The sequence below is a fragment of the Rhinoderma darwinii genome, chromosome 3 (genome assembly GCF_050947455.1).
Source record: "Rhinoderma darwinii isolate aRhiDar2 chromosome 3, aRhiDar2.hap1, whole genome shotgun sequence".
NCBI lineage: Eukaryota > Metazoa > Chordata > Amphibia > Anura > Rhinodermatidae > Rhinoderma > Rhinoderma darwinii.
In genome coordinates this window covers 375,786,943-375,804,050 of record NC_134689.1, presented here as the reverse complement: position 1 = coordinate 375,804,050, position 17,108 = coordinate 375,786,943, and the positions used below count along the sequence as shown (strand labels likewise).

At 41.6% G+C, this 17,108-nt stretch overlaps 1 protein-coding gene across 1 annotated transcript in view; it reads left to right on the top strand.

Annotated features, from left to right (window-relative positions):
* Positions 1-17,108, top strand: part of LOC142750513 (patatin-like phospholipase domain-containing protein 6) — an 84,967-nt gene that overhangs the window by 18,947 nt on the left and 48,912 nt on the right. Inside the window, exons 10-12 of the mRNA XM_075859516.1 lie at positions 7,720-7,771; positions 11,566-11,665; positions 12,769-12,821. Coding sequence (XP_075715631.1) covers positions 7,720-7,771; positions 11,566-11,665; positions 12,769-12,821 — 205 coding nt within the window. The remainder of the gene's footprint in view (positions 1-7,719; positions 7,772-11,565; positions 11,666-12,768; positions 12,822-17,108) is intronic.

The following is a 17,108-nucleotide window of genomic DNA, read 5'->3' as shown; positions in this document are numbered from 1 at the left end:
CCGTGAGCAACAGAGTAGTGAACGAGCCGAGTCAAGCCAGGAGAGTGCGAGGTACAAAGCGAAAAGCAGAAGAGTAGTCGGTAAGCCGGGGTCTGTATGGAGCAGGATCAAAAAGTAGCAGGAGCTGTAGCTGGGCCAGGAAACCTCAAGGAAAGAATTCACAAGCACAGATGGACAGGAAGAGCAGGCTTAAATAGACCGAGGGCGGGAGCTAGCTGAGTCTGGCCAGGTTGCGATAGGCTCTCCCACTCCTAAGCCTGCCAGCCTGAGTGGAGGAAGCTGGTGTCTGTCTCAGGGATGTACACTCAGGTGTTGACTGATTAATTCTGGGAGTTAACCCCGAAGCAGTGCCTGGCAGATCCTTTACATATATATAATATATATATGCACATATTCATACACACACGTACATTTTTTTTTGGGGGGGGGGGCACATATGTATTGGGGCTATTCCCCCTGATGTTTTACGTCCTTAGTGACGCCCCTGACTGCTAGTGCTGCATTGTTGGATCACGTAGGAGACCCAGCTATACAGCTGAAAGGTGCGGGCCATCGGCCCTGAGAAGTTTGGGGGTCAGGGCCCAAGAAGAACCTTTGCATCGGGGCCCATGAGCCTTTAGCTACGCCCCTGGTGCCGTTACTTTGGAGTACAGTCTGCCCTAAAATTCTGGGCCTGTCCTGCCTCGGAGACCGCGTATTAGTGTTTGCTGACATACGTACGTCTATACTGTCTGCTATAGAGACACCACATGGATTCTATATCATTTTTGAGCCCCATATTTTCTTCACTCAACACATACATATATATATATACAGTGATGTTCCTTTTAATCTGGTATCTGATGATCGACATTTTTCTAATATGGCAAATGTTTCCAAAGTAGAGCTGCTTGATAATAATGAGCTGCAGAAGACTGGGTAGAGAGAAGCGATAAGGCTATGTACACTTATCGCGTATTTGTTGTGGAATTTTTGCGGAATTTCGATGCAAAGTACGGTATAATGACCAGGCATTTTAGCCATTTTTAGCACATGTTAAAGGGCTATACATATTTTTTTTTATTTGTGGGGCTAGCGATGTGATTTTTTTTCTATTTTTTTAATTATAATTTTTTTTTTCGTGATTAATGCAGGTTTCTTTTCTTATTTTTTTAAGGGCTTATTCACACGACTGTAGTATACGTCCGTGTGATGGCCGTTAAAAACACGGCCATCACACGGCTGCATGTATTTCAATGGGCCGTTCACACCGTCGTTAACGGACCGTGTGAAGGGTCCGTGGACAAATAGGACATGTCCTATTTTCTTCAGTTTTCCCAGATCCCTCAATAGACTCAAGTCTATGGGGATCCGTGACAACGGGTCCCACAAGGGTGCAACTCTGACATGAAAAACGCCACTGGGTTGCACTCGGTCATGTGAATGCTAATTTTAGCATTTTTACATTTTTTTATTTTTTTTTAGAATTTTTAAGCTTCTAGTTTAAAAAAAATGCGTTTTTACTTTTTAGTTTCTCTTGTTTTTCTGGTAATAAAGTTACCCTAAAATGCACTTTTTTTTAAATTTGTGATTGTCATTGTCTGTCTACCATAAATTTCGACATATTACATGTGTGTTTTAGGGTAATTGGGTCAGGGCTAGGGTTTTTATGGTATTATATATGTGTATTTATTTATTTTTAACTTTTATTATTATTATTATTTTTATTAATCACTGCGATTCCGCTGCAAATGTCGCAATTCATACAACTTTGTTGCGGGTTTAAGCACCCCGTTGAATTCAATGGGGAAAACCGGCGACACCAGAGCAGCGATTCCACAGCATTAATTGTCATGCTGTGGCTGAAGAAACCGCACCGCAGGTCAATTTACGTGCGTTTTTTTCATCGGCTTTTTCCGTTGTGTGGGGATGAGATTTGTTGAAGTTTCACCTACACTGCTGCTACTGTAATACGCTGCAGATTTTCCGCAATCAATCCGTTGTGGAAAATCTGCAGTGTTTATGCCGTGTGTTCCAACCCTTATAGTGACTATTGTCACTGTTACAGCTGTGCTGGGTCTAGTTAAAGAGACTCTGTCACCACATTATAAGTGCCCGGTCTTCTATATAAGGAGATGGGTGCTGTAATGTAGGTGACAGTAATGCTTTTTATTTAAAAAAAGTTAGGAGCGATTTAAGTTTATGCTAATGAGCTTTCTTAATGCCCAAGTGGGCGTACTTTTACTTTGGTCAGCGTCATGCACTCCTCTGTACAACGCCCACTTGGTCGAAAGTAAAAGTACGCCCACTTGGGCATTAAGAAAGCTCATTAGCCTAAACTTAAATCGCTCCTAACTTTGTGAAAAAAGATCGTTTTTTAAAATAAAAAGCATTACTGTCACCTACATTACAGCGCCGATCTCCTTATATAGGAGACAGGGCACTTATAATGTGGTGACAGAGTCTCTTTAAGAAACCTCATTCACTCAGAGTGTAAAAAATCTGTAGCGGATTCTAGGCATGCTGCGAATTTGAAAGGCCACGGCTTTTACTATCCTTTGCAGAAATGCTGCAGCTTTTAGGGTATGTTCACACGATAGCAGGCATTTACGGCTGAAATGACAGACTGTTTTCAGAAGAAAACAGCTGCGTCGTTTCAGCCGTAAATGCTCCTCCTCGTAATATACGAGGCATCTGTGACGCTCGTATATCTTGAGTTGCTCTTCATTGAGTTCAATGAAGAACGGCTCAAATTACGTTGCAAAGAAGTGCCCTGCACTTCTTTGCCGAGGCAGTCAATTTACGCGTCGTCGTTTGACAGCTGTCAAACGACGACGCGTAAATTACAGGTCGTCTGCACAGTACGTCGGCAAACCCATTCAAATGAATGGGCAGATGTTTGCCGACGTATTGTAGACCTATTTTCAGGCATAAAACGAGGCATAATACGCCTCGTTTACGCCTGAAAATAGGTCGTGTAAACCCAGCCTTAGCGTTTACTATCAAAAAGAGAAAACTGCGGTTACATCTGCACGTAAATCTGCCTGTAACACGTGGATTTTTAGCGCCGGTACCACTGCATAATTTTTTGTTGTGCGTGAGCTCACCCTAAAAAGTCTTCTTTGATTTAAAGGGAGTCTGTCATTACATTTTCGCCTTCCCACAATGCTAATACTGCTATATAGAGAAGGATGATAGTTTTTCGAACATACTTTATGTTGCCCAAGTCGGCCCATCGCCTTAAAAGTGGTTTTATTCTCCCCGGTGCTTTATGCAAATGAGCACTGAAGAGTCCTGCAATCCTGGAAGTGTCCTGCACTCTGTGGTTCCTGCTTAGAATGCAGGACTCTTCAATGCTCATTTGCCTACAGCGCCCGAAGGAATAAAAGCACTTTTTTTTGTTTCCGATGGTTTGACATAGGTATGTTTGAAAAACTATCATCCTCCCCTATATAGTGGTATTCGCATTAGGGGAGGCAAAATGTGAGCACAGACTCCCTATGAAAAAAAAAGCGCCGAGGCGATGTGTTGAAGGAGATGCGACCAAAAGTACAGCATGATCTCGCGATAGAATCTGAGATCATGGTGTGCAGGGAAGGGGAGAAGCTGTGTGATGCTGATTGGACAGCGTCATACAGGCAACAAAGACACCTCCCACAGAGAGAGCAGGGTTACCGCCCCTCTGGCTAATATAGCCTCATTTGCATATTTAATAATAATCTCATAACTTTTAAAATAAACATTTTGGGACACAATTTTAACTATCGTTATCAGTGTGACAGCGCCTATCAGATTAGCTGGGAGATGGGACATTACTAAACTAGTGACAGACCCTCTCTAGGGAATTTTAAGAAGCAGTCATTAATTTATAGAGGTTACTAATAATTACTATTAGTACTAGTATATACATAATGCAAACACAAGTGTGGAGAATTATACGGGAGGGGGGGGGGGGTACGGATCAGCAAATGTTACTAAAAATAAACCTATCCCAGGCGGCTGGAGCGGTATGTGGAGTAAAGGGCACAATGTTATCTACATACTACACTAGTAAACAACGTATGTACTTCTATCCCCTATGGAGTCACTCATGCGCTGTAGTACAGCTCGATCCCTTTATAAAGGGCCACTAATCCTAAAGTCCACATTCTCTAAGAACGCAGCGTTATAAGATGCAGATATCACTCATACACATGAATGATAAGCACTCCGAACTGGAGCTATGTGCGATAAAATAGTTATATTGGGCACTTATCTAGATTTTATTTCAATAAACCCTTTGAAAAATACGGCAATTAGTCATTGAATCCATGTCCAATATGAAATGGCTGATAACAGAGAACAATAGCATGCAATATAACCACACAGCAAATTGGAGAATTCAGGTTGAGTGTCCCTTTAATGAATGAGATTCTGCTGCTCTTAGTATTTACTAGACAGCTGGCACATGCCCTCCCATATGGGTGGAGTAAACAGAGCTGGTGTTTACAATGCCACCCATTTATAGCTCAGATCCCTGCCCAGCGCTGCCTATGATGTCACTAATAGTTGCTGATACTTTATAAGAAAGTCAAAAGAAGGTCGAGCAAGTGAGGACAGAGGTGAAAAGTGTCATTATGTGAATGGGAGCTATTGTTGGGGGTGGAATAGTCTGCAGGTGTCTACTTATGCGTTTTTGTGCCTGTTTTAATATATTCCATTTTATACTGAGCTAGTAAAGTAAAGCATGTATAGTAAATGTAATTGCTCTGCAGCAATGCAAGGCTTTCTATATGTATAGGTGTAATGCTCTGCAGCAATGCAAGGCTTTCTATATGTAAAGGTGTAATGCTCTGCAGAAATAATGTTCTACGCACTGTATAGTCTTAAAACTTCATGCTTATTTACTTCGGGGTTATTCTGTTTTATATTATTATATTCGCAATAGTTTAATTAGAATATAGTACAGTAAAACTCCTGTAATCCGGCATTCGATAGTACAGAAATTCTCATAATCCAGCGCAAAACTACATGATCGTCTGCAGCTATGGGACTTTTCTGTTTAGTTCCATATTGTATGTTAGTATTTTAGCTTCTTCTATCATCCTGGGGCTTCTCTATCCATTACAATTAAGCGTAAGGGCATGACCACACGTGGCGGATTTCCTCCGCAACTGTCCGCATCAATGCCGCACCTAATCCGGGTTGCGGATTACGGCTGCGGATCTGCACAAAATGTGCAGAAAATTGATGCGGACTAGCTGCTGCGGACTGCGGGAAAAGTGCTTCCCTTCTCCCTATCAGTGCAGGATAGAGAGAAGGGACAGCACTTTCCCTAGTGAAAGTAAAAGAATTTCATACTTACCGGCCGTTGTCTTGGTGACGCGTCCCTCTTTCGGCATCCAGCCCGACCTCCCTGGATGACGCGCCAGTCCATGTGACCGCTGCAGCCTGTGCTTGGCCTGTGATTGGCTGCAGCCGTCACTTAGACTCAAACGTCATCCTGGGAGGCCGGACTGGAGACAGAAGCAGGGAGTTCTCGGTAAGTACGAACTTCATTTTTTTTTACAGATACATGTATATTGGGATCGGTAGTCACTGTCCCGGGTGCAGAAACAGTTACTGCCGATCGCTTAACTCTTTCAGCACCCTGGACAGTGACTATTTACTGACGTCTCCTAGCAACGCTCCCGTCATTACGGGAGCCCCATTGACTTCCTCAGTCTGGCTGTAGACCTAGAAATACATAGGTCCAGCCAGAATGAAGAAATGTCAAGTTAAAAAAGCAAGACGTATCCGCAGCACACATGACATGTGCATGACAGCTGCGGACTTCATTGCGGAACTTTGAATCTCCATTGAAGTCAATGGAGAAATTCCGCCATGAGTCCGCCACTGCTCCGCAACAGACAGAGCATGCTGCGGACACCAAATTCCGCTCCGCAGCCTATGCTCCGCAGCGGAATTTTACGCCTCGTCTAAACGAACACTGCTAAATTAAAGTGTAAGTCAATGGACAAACGGCTCCGCTGCGGATTAACGCTGCGGAGTGTCCGCAGCGGAATTTCAGTGAAAATCCGCCACGTGTGGTCATGCCCTTAGGCTATGTTCACACAGTCAGGATTTTTTGTGAAATCCACAATGGAAATCCACGGCTGAAGTTTAGGATTTCTGCATCGGATTTGTTTGGAGCTGATCCGCAGCTTTAAAGTACGGAGTCCGCAGTAAAAATTCAACAAGCTGCAGATCTTGAAATCCGTTCTTTAATCTGCGCAGATTTTTTCCATAGTGTATGATTGGAGACCATTCACATGAATTGTCGGTGGATTCTGTCAGGATTTAGGTGTAGAATTCTCAACGTGTAAACACAGATATAGCAGTATATCGCCCACACGTAGCAGAACTGCTGCGTATTTTCCGTCTGGAATTGCGGACGGAAAATACGCAGCAGAATGCAGTAGCAGCAAAGTGGGGGAAATTTAAACAAATCTCATCCACACTCTGCGTAAATATTCAGACCAGAAATTTACCTGAGGTGCGTATTTTGGACTGCAGCGTGTCAATTCCTGCTGCGGAAAGTGGACTGAATTGTTGCGTTCTTCAGAGGAGATGTCACAGTCCCCAATATTGTGAAAAACGCAGCAAAATCCGCACCATTTTCTGCAGTCAAAAACACAGGAAATTTAGCTTTTTTTCCGCAGCGGAATGCTGCTACTTTAACCGATATTTTTAAAATGTGGGGGAATTCCTGTAAGGATATGTTCACAAGTGGCGTTTTAGCTGCAGATTTTTGCTGCGTTTCTAACCCAAAGTTTTGGGTAAAAAATTACAGTAAAAGGATTTTCTCCCACTTATACAAAAAAACTGAAAAAAAAACCTTGGCAAAAATCTGTAGTGAAAACGCCCCCTTTTCTTACATCATGTAGTTTTTCAGTCAATAATTGTGTGCTAATTATTTTCTTAATGTATCTTTATAGAGGTCAGAGCTCCATTTTTTCAGATGCAGAGATCCAAATCCCTTGCATAGACAAAAATGTAAAAGATCACATGCTGCCTACCTGCAGCCACCACTAGAGGGAGCATACTGCATGCCATCTTATTATTGAGTGCAATGTGTAGCAGTCTCCAGTAAGCTCCTAAGCCCCTCTAGTGGTGGCAGCAGGTATCCAGCATGTTATGTTTTTAAATGTATGTCTAGGCAGGAGTTTTGGAACTTTGAATCCCCCCCCCCCCCCCAAAAAAAACCTCCAATGTATTAGGAAATTAATCAGCATGGAATTGTAAACCTAATCATTAAAAAAAATATCAGTTAAAAAAATAAAATATATAGCTGTTTTCTGTTTTCTCTGTACAAAAATATATACTCTGATTAGTACACTCAAGATTTATTTACTTGAAAAAAATGTGGGAAAAAATAAAATTATTGTATATTTTGTGCTTGAATTCCTAACCATTGTCAAGATCAATGCTTGCTGTCAGCTGAAAACCTGTGCAGATCTAATACTTCTCACAGCTAAGCGTTTGTTACAATAGTATCCAGTCTAGAAAAAACACAATGAGCTAAACAGCGAGGAATCCAGGCTGATACATTTTACTTGCACTGATGCATTGTAACAAACAATCAGGGCAGGAGAGCGGTTCGTGCTACTGATGTATTTACTGGAGATGATAACATCTTGGGTCAGTCATCCTATTTCTCATAGCAACCAATCAGAGTTCAGAAAATAATGTTAGAATTTAGAATGTCTCCTCTTTACGCAGGATATTCGATCACATGATGCAGGAGACGCGGAACTTACTTGAAATTGAATTGGTAAGTATGCAGAATAGTGGTTTGGAATTCTACACCTGTTTTTATGTGTTTGTAAAGGGATCCCAATCCTCATTCTTTTGCTCCATGTGGAAATCCTTTTACTTTAATGGTCCCAAAGACGGTCCTAATTATTAAATTGAATTGCCCCATAATCCAGAGCAAAAATCCCAGTGTTTGAAACTGGGATAGTCATAATTTTATAGTGTAAATATTATCCTTGCAATAGGGATAACCATGGAGACACATAGGCCTGCATAGGTGCTGTATACATGAAACTAGATTTTTACACTGAAGCAATAACAAATACTTACAAAAGTGTACATACCATTTAAGGGGGTCTTGCAACAAGCGGGCATAATTCTTCTCTGGTAACTGGGACCCCCACTGATCCATATTTCAGTAGCTTTACACGTGGTCACCTCTCATGAAAACGTATTAGAGCACTATATATAAGACATGTCATTGGTAAGAATAATTTTCAGTAGGTGGCTCTACTGTGCCCACTATAAGCGCTTGTCCACACGTAACGGATTTGCTGCAGAAAATTTCCGAAGCATTTACGCATCAGTTAGCAGACAATCCGCTGTGGAAAACCTGCGCCATTTTATTTTATGCATGTTTTTACTGCAGAAAATAGTGAGTTTTTTTGGTGCGTGTCTTTCAAGGGCTGTGTGATGGGGATATTTCTTCTTCCTGTGGTGTAATTTCGACCCCCTGAACAAATTCTGCAGCTTTTCTGCTGAAAATTACGCAGTACATCAGGAAATCTGTCCACTCTCCACAGCAATAATTGAAATGCTGCGGAACTAACATTATGCACCGCAGATGAATTTCTGGACTGATTTTTTCCGCAGGGTGTGGATGCCATTTGTTAAATCATACCCACTTTGCTGCTACTGTATTCCGCCGCGTTTTTTTACGTATGAAATTCTGGATAGAAAATATGCAGCAATTCTGTTACGGGTGGACAAGTCCTAAGAGTACAAGCCCAAGATGCGGCAAACCCGGCTCACATTCGGTCGCCAATGTCAACACAATTTTTCCGGGTATCACTGGCAAAATCATGCGGCCACTTGCCACTGCATGTAGGCATGGTTTTGGACAAATGCGGCTGTCGCTACGTGTGGCCCATTGAACTGCTGATTAAAGAGGCTCTGTCACCAGATTTTGCAACCCCTATCTGCTATTGCAGCAAATAGGCGCTGCAATGTAGATTACAGTAACGTTTTTATTTTTAAAAAACGAGCATTTTTGGCCAAGTTATGACCATTTTTGTATTTATGCAAATGAGGCTTGCAAAAGTACAACTGGGCGTGTTGAAAAGTAAAAGTACAAGTGGGCGTGTATTATGTGCGTACATCGGGGCGTGTTTACTACTTTTACTAGCTGGGCGTTCTGATGAGAAGTATCATCCACTTCTCTTCACAACGCCCAGCTTCTGGCAGTGCAGATCTGTGACGTCACTCACAGGTCCTGCATCGTGTCGGCACCAGAGGCTACAGTTGATTCTGCAGCAGCATCAGCGTTTGCTGGTAAGTAGCTACATCGATTTACCTGCAAACGCCGATGCTGCTGCAGAATCATCTGTAGCCTCTGGTGCCGATGTGTCCTCGCTCGTCTGACACGATGCAGGACCTGGGGAAGTGACGTCACAGCGTGATCTCTCGAGAACACGGCTGTGTCTGCACTGCCAGAAGCTGGGCGTTCTGAAGAGAAGTGGATGATACTTCTCATCAGAACGCCCAGCTAGTAAAAGTAGTAAACACGCCACGATGTACGCACATAATACACGCCCAGTTGTACTTTTACTTTTAAACACGCCCAGTTGTACTTTTACTTTAAACACGCCCACTTGGACTTTTGCAAGCCTCATTTGCATAAATACAAAAATGGTCATAACTTGGCCAAAAATGCTCGTTTTTTAAAAATAAAAACGTTACTGTAATCTACATTGCAGCGCCGATCTGCTGCAATAGCAGATAGGGGTTGCAAAATCTGGTGACAGAGCCTCTAAGTATTATTAACCCAATACAAAAGATTGAGTGTGTTGTCAATACAATTGCCCACTTGGACAGTCGAGTTTGTAAAATATGAAGAAGAGTAATGGCACATTTGTAATTTGTTCAAGTGGGTCAAATAAAACTGACTGCGTTAATGTCATGTACATTTTTTATTTTTAACATGTGGACGTGTCAATATTTAATCTTCATTCAAACAATATATAGCGAAAGGATTAGGGTGCCCATAATTGTAACAGTAGAGTGGCGCATGGCCAAGAACCGTGCAGCAAAACCACACTTTTGCAATGTAGTTCTTGGCCGTTTGCCACCGTTCCCTGTATGGGTACCCTTAGAATATTGCTAAAGATAATCTTGGTGGTTCCCATCTTATTTAAACCTCAGCCATTTAGTTTGGTTTGCTCTTTTTTGGTGAAATGTGTGGTGTCACCATGTCTAGATCCAAAGACATGGCCTTCAGAAAGAAGGTTATAGATGTCTGAGGGGTTTAAAAAGATCGCCAAACTATTGGACATAAATCATTCCACTGTCTGGAATTTCATCTATAAGTGGAGAAGATTTAAAACTACTTGTACAGGCCCAGTCGTCCCAGTAAGTTCAACCCAAGAGCAGAACACAAGATGCTGAAAGAAGTCTCTAATAACTCCATTAGAAAAAGGCTGCAGACATTAGATCTACGTGTGAAGAGTTACAAAAAGAGGAAACTGTGCTGCTAAGAAAGAAGAGAAAGACTAAGGTTTGTCCATGAACACCAAGGCAAACACCAGGACTTCTAGAACAATGTGATCAGGACGGACTGGGTAAAGATAGTTATTTGGCCCATACCAGAAGACATGTTTGGGGAAAACCAATTACAGCATTTCACCTAAGGAACCTGATACCAACTATAATGCATGGTGGTGGAAATGTTATGGTTTGGGGCTGCTTTGCTGCATCAGAACCTGGGCAGTTCACCATCATGGAATCCACTATGAATTCTTCATTGTACCAGACGGTGCTTGAGGATAATGTGAGATCATCTGTCAGAAGATTGAAGCTCAGCAGAAAGTGGACCTGGTTACATGATAATGAGTCTTACCATACCAGTAAATTTACCAAGGCATGGCTGAGAAATGGAGGGTTCTTGAATGGCCAAGTCACAGTCCGGATCTAGGTCCCATTGAGTTGGTATGGGGGGTTTGGAATGGGCTGAGCATGCAAGAAACCCCTCAAACATCTCGTGACTGAAATTTTTTTCCATGGAGGAGTGGAAAAAAATGTCCTTTAATCGATATCAGAGACTGGTGGACCGTTATAAGAAATGCAAATTGCAAAGCTGAATTATTATTTTTTTGTACAATTCCTCATATATATATATATTATACTGTTTAAAGAAGATCAAATATTTATATGTTCACATTTGTTAAGAACATACATGCAGCGTCCTTACTTTTGGTGCTCCACTTTAGTGATGACAGATGATGCCCCTGTTCGACTTTACAGGTTGCACACGTCTAAGGCCGACCCTGAGTCCAAACCTGACGTTCTGGAACACCTTAACCTGTCCATTCTTGTAAAGGAGAAAAGGTAGAGGTTGACAGATTAGTTAAATGATGCTCCCCTAGAAAGATTCATTCAATTCCAAGGAAATGAAGTATTTGCATCTTGTCTTGTTATCTTGTTATAGTGAGCCACAACCTTGGTCTCATATCTGTAAAATAAAGTACAACCACAAAGCATTGTGTTGTCTTATGTTATTCTTCTGTATCTCTACACTTAAGAATTTATTCCCCTCAGGATTATACAGTGACAAATTACACCGTGGGGGCAGGGCTACTCGTGGGTGGAGTCTGCTTACTGTGGCTGATCCAGTGGTTATCACAAGGACATCAGTCAGGTGAGTCATATATTGTTTCATCCCCACCCTTGAGGAACATAAGTTTTTCCTGTACTATTAGGCTGTGTTCACATCTGCATAGAAGGTTCAGCATGCTGCACATTTTATCCGGTACAACGATGAATACCATGATGGAACCTGACAGGACCCATTAAAGTCAGTGGGCTCTTTCGGGTGCCGATGGTATCCATCATGTTGTTCTGCTCCTATAACAGAGCAGAACAACAGAAAACAAAAATGCAGATGCGTAACTCTTTTATATATCCACCACAACCATTTCCAGGTTCTTCAAGAACAAGCAGTTCTATACTTCTTAATCATCTGAAGACCACACAATGTCTTACAGGATGCCTACTTGGGCAATGTCATCTCAAGAGATTTATTAAATAAAGTTCTGCCTCTTGTGATTATTAAAGGGGTATTCCAGCCAATAACATTTATCACCTCTCACCTCTCCATTACTCCATCACCCCCCACCAGAATGACTGCGGCGAGGATGAATTAGTATTGAGCTGTGATCGAGCATGCTTCTTCTCTATACAATGTGAGGTACAGAAACAGCAGAGCGTTCCCTATTTTCTTTTTTTAAGGTTTAAAATGTTTGGCTTTATCCCTTCACAGCAGTGTACCCATTCCAAGTGAATTGGGCTGCATTACTATTACCTGCCAGAGGACAGGAGCACAGCTCTGCAGGAAAAACTGTGAAGAAGCTGCAGCACTGAACTAGTGCTGTGAATAAGAACTCTAAGGTCCCAGCAGTCGGACTCCCACCAATCAGCAAGGGGTGGCAAATCCTAGTGATATGCCATCACTACTAGTGAGGTGTATACCCCTTTAATTCAGTTAGTTTCATAAAAACCACAATGGTAATCACAATGAGTAAATGTATCCTACATGTGGTTTGCCACTAGAGGGCGCTATAGTATTGTACACTGTTTGTTACTTTTCTTATCTTCCCGGGGTTTTATTTACATGAAATGCTGTTGTTTTAGTGCTTCTTATTTTTGTAAGTCTATGTCATCCCCATTAGCAATTTTGGGTTTATAAAATTTCCAACACAATTTTTGGTAATCATTTTGCATGTATTATGTGATTGTCCGCAGAACCGTTGTTAACAGAAACTCCACAACGGCCAGCAAAGAAGATTTCTCTAAAGGTAATAATAATTGCATTTTAATGTGTTACTTTCTTTTTATATTTGTGCAAACTACGCCGCCTATTCTACACCGTTCTATTATTTGATAGATAACGGCCGATAATACTCACCTCTCCTCGCTCCCGGCTTATCTTTTGCAGGCCCATCTCCTCTTTGGCTCTGGGCGTTGCCACTCATGAGTTTCTGAGGCTGACTGGCATAATTGGGGCAGAATTTACGCTTAATCCCTTCCTGCACCGTGTGGTGCTCGCAGGATGTTCTGCCCATAGATCGTGCCAGCTCCGTCAGCAGCAGGTGTCAACTGTGACGTCCTGCTGCAACAAATAATTCTGATCCCTGCCATTTAACTCCTTAGATGCCATGGTCAATAGCAATTGCAGCATATAAGTGCTTTTACAGGGGGAGCGGGTGATCGCGTTGTGCCAATGGGCAATTATGGGAGCTGAGGGCCTACTAGGTGCTGGTGTAACACAACTGAACCAGGGTGTTGTAGACGAGGGGTCTGATGGTGACCATCCCACAGGAGGGATGGCGCAGAAATTAAAGCACAAGCGTAACACAGTTCTAGCAGCTCAACTCACATTTACTCCGAAGAAGCACTTTAAACATGGTGGTTATCACAAAGGCACAATATGCTTGCTGGTTCCATATGGGCACTAATCTTCATTAGTCTTTTCCAAACAGCTATGTACAGTGGTTGGCTTTGGTGGCTTCCCCTTTAAATGCTGTCTAACAGAGAAAGCACTTTTACTAAGTAGGGGGCACCAAGCAGGCACTATTACTGTGTAGGAGCAGAAAGGGGTAATTATGTGGTCACGGTGTGGGGGTATTATTCACTAACAGTATGGTGGTATTATTCATTCACTATGTGGGGGTAATATGTGGTCATGGTGTGGGGGTATTATTCAGTCACTATGTGGTTATGGTGTGGTGGTATTATTCAGTAACTGTATGGTGGTATTATTCAGTCACTATGTGGTGGTGGTAATATGTGACCATGGTGTGGCGGTATTATTCAGTAACAGTATGGTGGTATTATTCAGTCACTGTGGTGGTAATATGTGGTCATGGTGTGGTGGTATTATTCAGTAGCAGCATGGTGGTATTATTCAGTTACTATGTGGTTGTAATATGTGGTCATGATGTGGTAGCATTATTCAGTAACAGTATGGTGGTATCATTCAGTAACAGTATGGTGGTATTATTCAGTCACTATGTGGTAATATGTGGTCATGATGTGGTAGCATTATTCAGTAACAGTATGGTGGTATTATTCAGTAACAGTATGGTGGTATTATTTAGTCAGTATGTGGTCATGATGTGGCAGCACTATTCAGTAACAGTATGGTGGTAATATTCAGTAACCGTATGGTGGTATTATTCAGTCACTGTGGTGGTAATATGTGGTCATAGTGTGGTGGTATTATTCAGTAACAGTATGGTGGTTTTATTCAGTCACTATGTGGTAATATGTGGTCATGATGTGGCCGTATTATTCAGTAACAGTGTGGTGGTATTATTCAGTAACAGTATAGTGGTATTATTCAGTCACTATGTGGTGGCAATATCTTGTCATGGTTTGGAGGTATTATTCAGTAACAGTATGGTGGTATTATTCATTCACTATGTGGTGGTAATATGTGGTCATGGTGTGGCGGTATTATTCAGTTACCGTATGGTGGTATTATTCAGTAACTGTATGGTGGTATTATTCATTCACTATGTGGTGGTAATATGTTGTCCTGGTGTGGAGGTATTATTCAGCCATTATGAAGTAGTAATATGTGGTCATGGTGTATTATTCAGTCACTATGTAATTATGGTGTGGGGGTATTATTCATTCACTATGTGGTTATGGTGTGGTGGTGGTATTATTCAGTAACCGTATGGTGGTATTATTCAGCCACTATGGGGTGTTGGTGATATGTGATCATGGTGTGGCATTCAGTAACAGTATGGTGGTATTATTCAGTCACTGTAGTGGTAATATGTTTTCATATTTTGGAGGTATTATTCAGTATCTGTATGGGGGTATTATTCAGTCACTATGTGGTCACGGTGTGGGGGTATGATTCAGTAACAGTATGGTGGTATTATTCAGTCACTATGTGGTAATATGTGGTCATGATGTGGTAGCATTATTCAGTAACCGTATGGTGATATCATTCAGCAACAGTATGGTGGTATTATTCAGTCACTATGTGGTCATGATGTGGCAGCACTATTCAGTAACAGTATGGTGGTATTATTCAGTAACCGTATGGTGGTATTATTCAGTAACTATGTGGTGGTAATATGTGTTCATAGTGTGGTGGTATTATTCAGTTACAGTATGGTGGTATTATTCAGTTACTATGTGGTAATATGTGGTCATGATGTGGCAGTATTATTCAGTAACAGTGTGGTGGTATTATTCAGTAACAGTATAGTGGTATTATTCAGTCACTATGTGGTGGCAATATGTTGTCATGGTTTGGAGGTATTATTCAGTAACAGTATGGTGGTATTATTCATTCACTACTTGGTGGTAATATGTGGTCATGGTGTGGCGATATTATTCATTAACCGTATGGTGGTGGTATTCAGTCACTATGTGGTGGTATTATTCAGTCACAGTATGGTGGTATTATTCAGTCACTGTATGGTGGTGGTGGTGATATGTGATCATGGTGAGGCATTCAGTAACAGTATGGTGGTATTATTCAGTCACTGTAGTGGTAATATGTTGTCATATTTTGGAAGTATTATTCAGTATCTGTATGGGGGTATTATTCAGTCACTATGTGGTCACGATGTGGGGGTATTATTCAGTAACTGTATGGTGGTATTATTCATTCACTATGTGGTGGTAATATGTTGTCCTGTGTGGGGGTATTATTCAGTAACAGTATGGTGCCATTATTCAGTCACTATGTGGTGGCAATATGTGGTCATGATGTGGTGGTTTGTGCCCCTGATCCTTATCTTTTAAGACCCTAGCAACGCCCCCGGTAAATATACAATTAGTATATGATAACTATTACTGATTTGTCATATTGAAGGTCAGTCCTGGGGTGAATAGATGTAACATAAATACGTAAAAACATAATATAGTTTCATTTTTTAATGACCTATTTGCAATCAGCACCTCAATTTTCATTTTTCATTTAGCGTGAACGTGCAAGCCTGGAAATGATGTAAGACCTTACCACAGTTCCTATTTGCATAACAACGCCCTTTATTTTAATCATGACACTCTAGAATTCTGCGCTAATAGGACAGCTCCGCTGCTTACTACCTCTTCAGATAGTTGCTATAATAAGACCATATTCATCAATATGATAAACAAGAGAAAAAAAGAGTCCATATATATCAACATATGAAGGAATAAAACATCTTTATTGATACCATAAAAATACACTGAATGACAAAGACAGAGAATCCAAAATAAATCCTAATACGGATCACAGATATGTACATTGATAGCAGTATATACAGTACATTGAATGGTATGCACAGTTATTGTAGCTCAATGTAGCTCCAACACAGGGTGCATCAAATAGGGGTAATTTAAAGTGCAAACAGTGCAAGGATGGACAAAAATGCCTAATTCAAAAAGGTCTGTAACTAATCTAAGTGACTAGTGCCTTGGAAGAACGGCATAAAGCCAAGTTAAGTCCGAAAGATGCACTTACCCATGTATGGGAGGTTGAAAAAGTACAAAATCTTTATTAACCCCTTTACGACGAAGGACGGATATATCCATCCTGTGCAGGAGTTAGTTCCCGCAAAAGGACGGATATATCCGTTCTCTGATCGCGCGGATACTGCCAGTGTACCCATGCGATCAGCGGCAGGAGCACGGATGTTATACACAGCCTGGCTCCTGCCGCAACTGCCGGAATCGAAGTGCGCTCCGATTCCAGCAGTTTATCCCATTAAATGCCACTGTCAATAGCGACAACGACATCTAATGTGTTTGGCAGAGGGAGAGAGCTCCCTCTGTCACCCCATCGGCGCCCCCGCAAAGAAATCGCGAGGCGCCGTCGAGTTTCCATGGCAGCCGGGGGCCTAACAAAGTCCAAAAAGTGGTTTTATTTAGTAAAAGTGTCAAAACAAATAACACATGCACATATATTGTATCCCCACGTTTGTAACGACTTGAACAATAAAATGAACACATTAATTCAACCGGCGGATAAACGGCGTCCAAAAAAACTGCAAAAAACAGCAGCAACATTTTCTCTTTTCTCCCATTCCCCCCATAAAAAATTAAATAAAAGTTAATCTATAAGTCCTATGTACCCC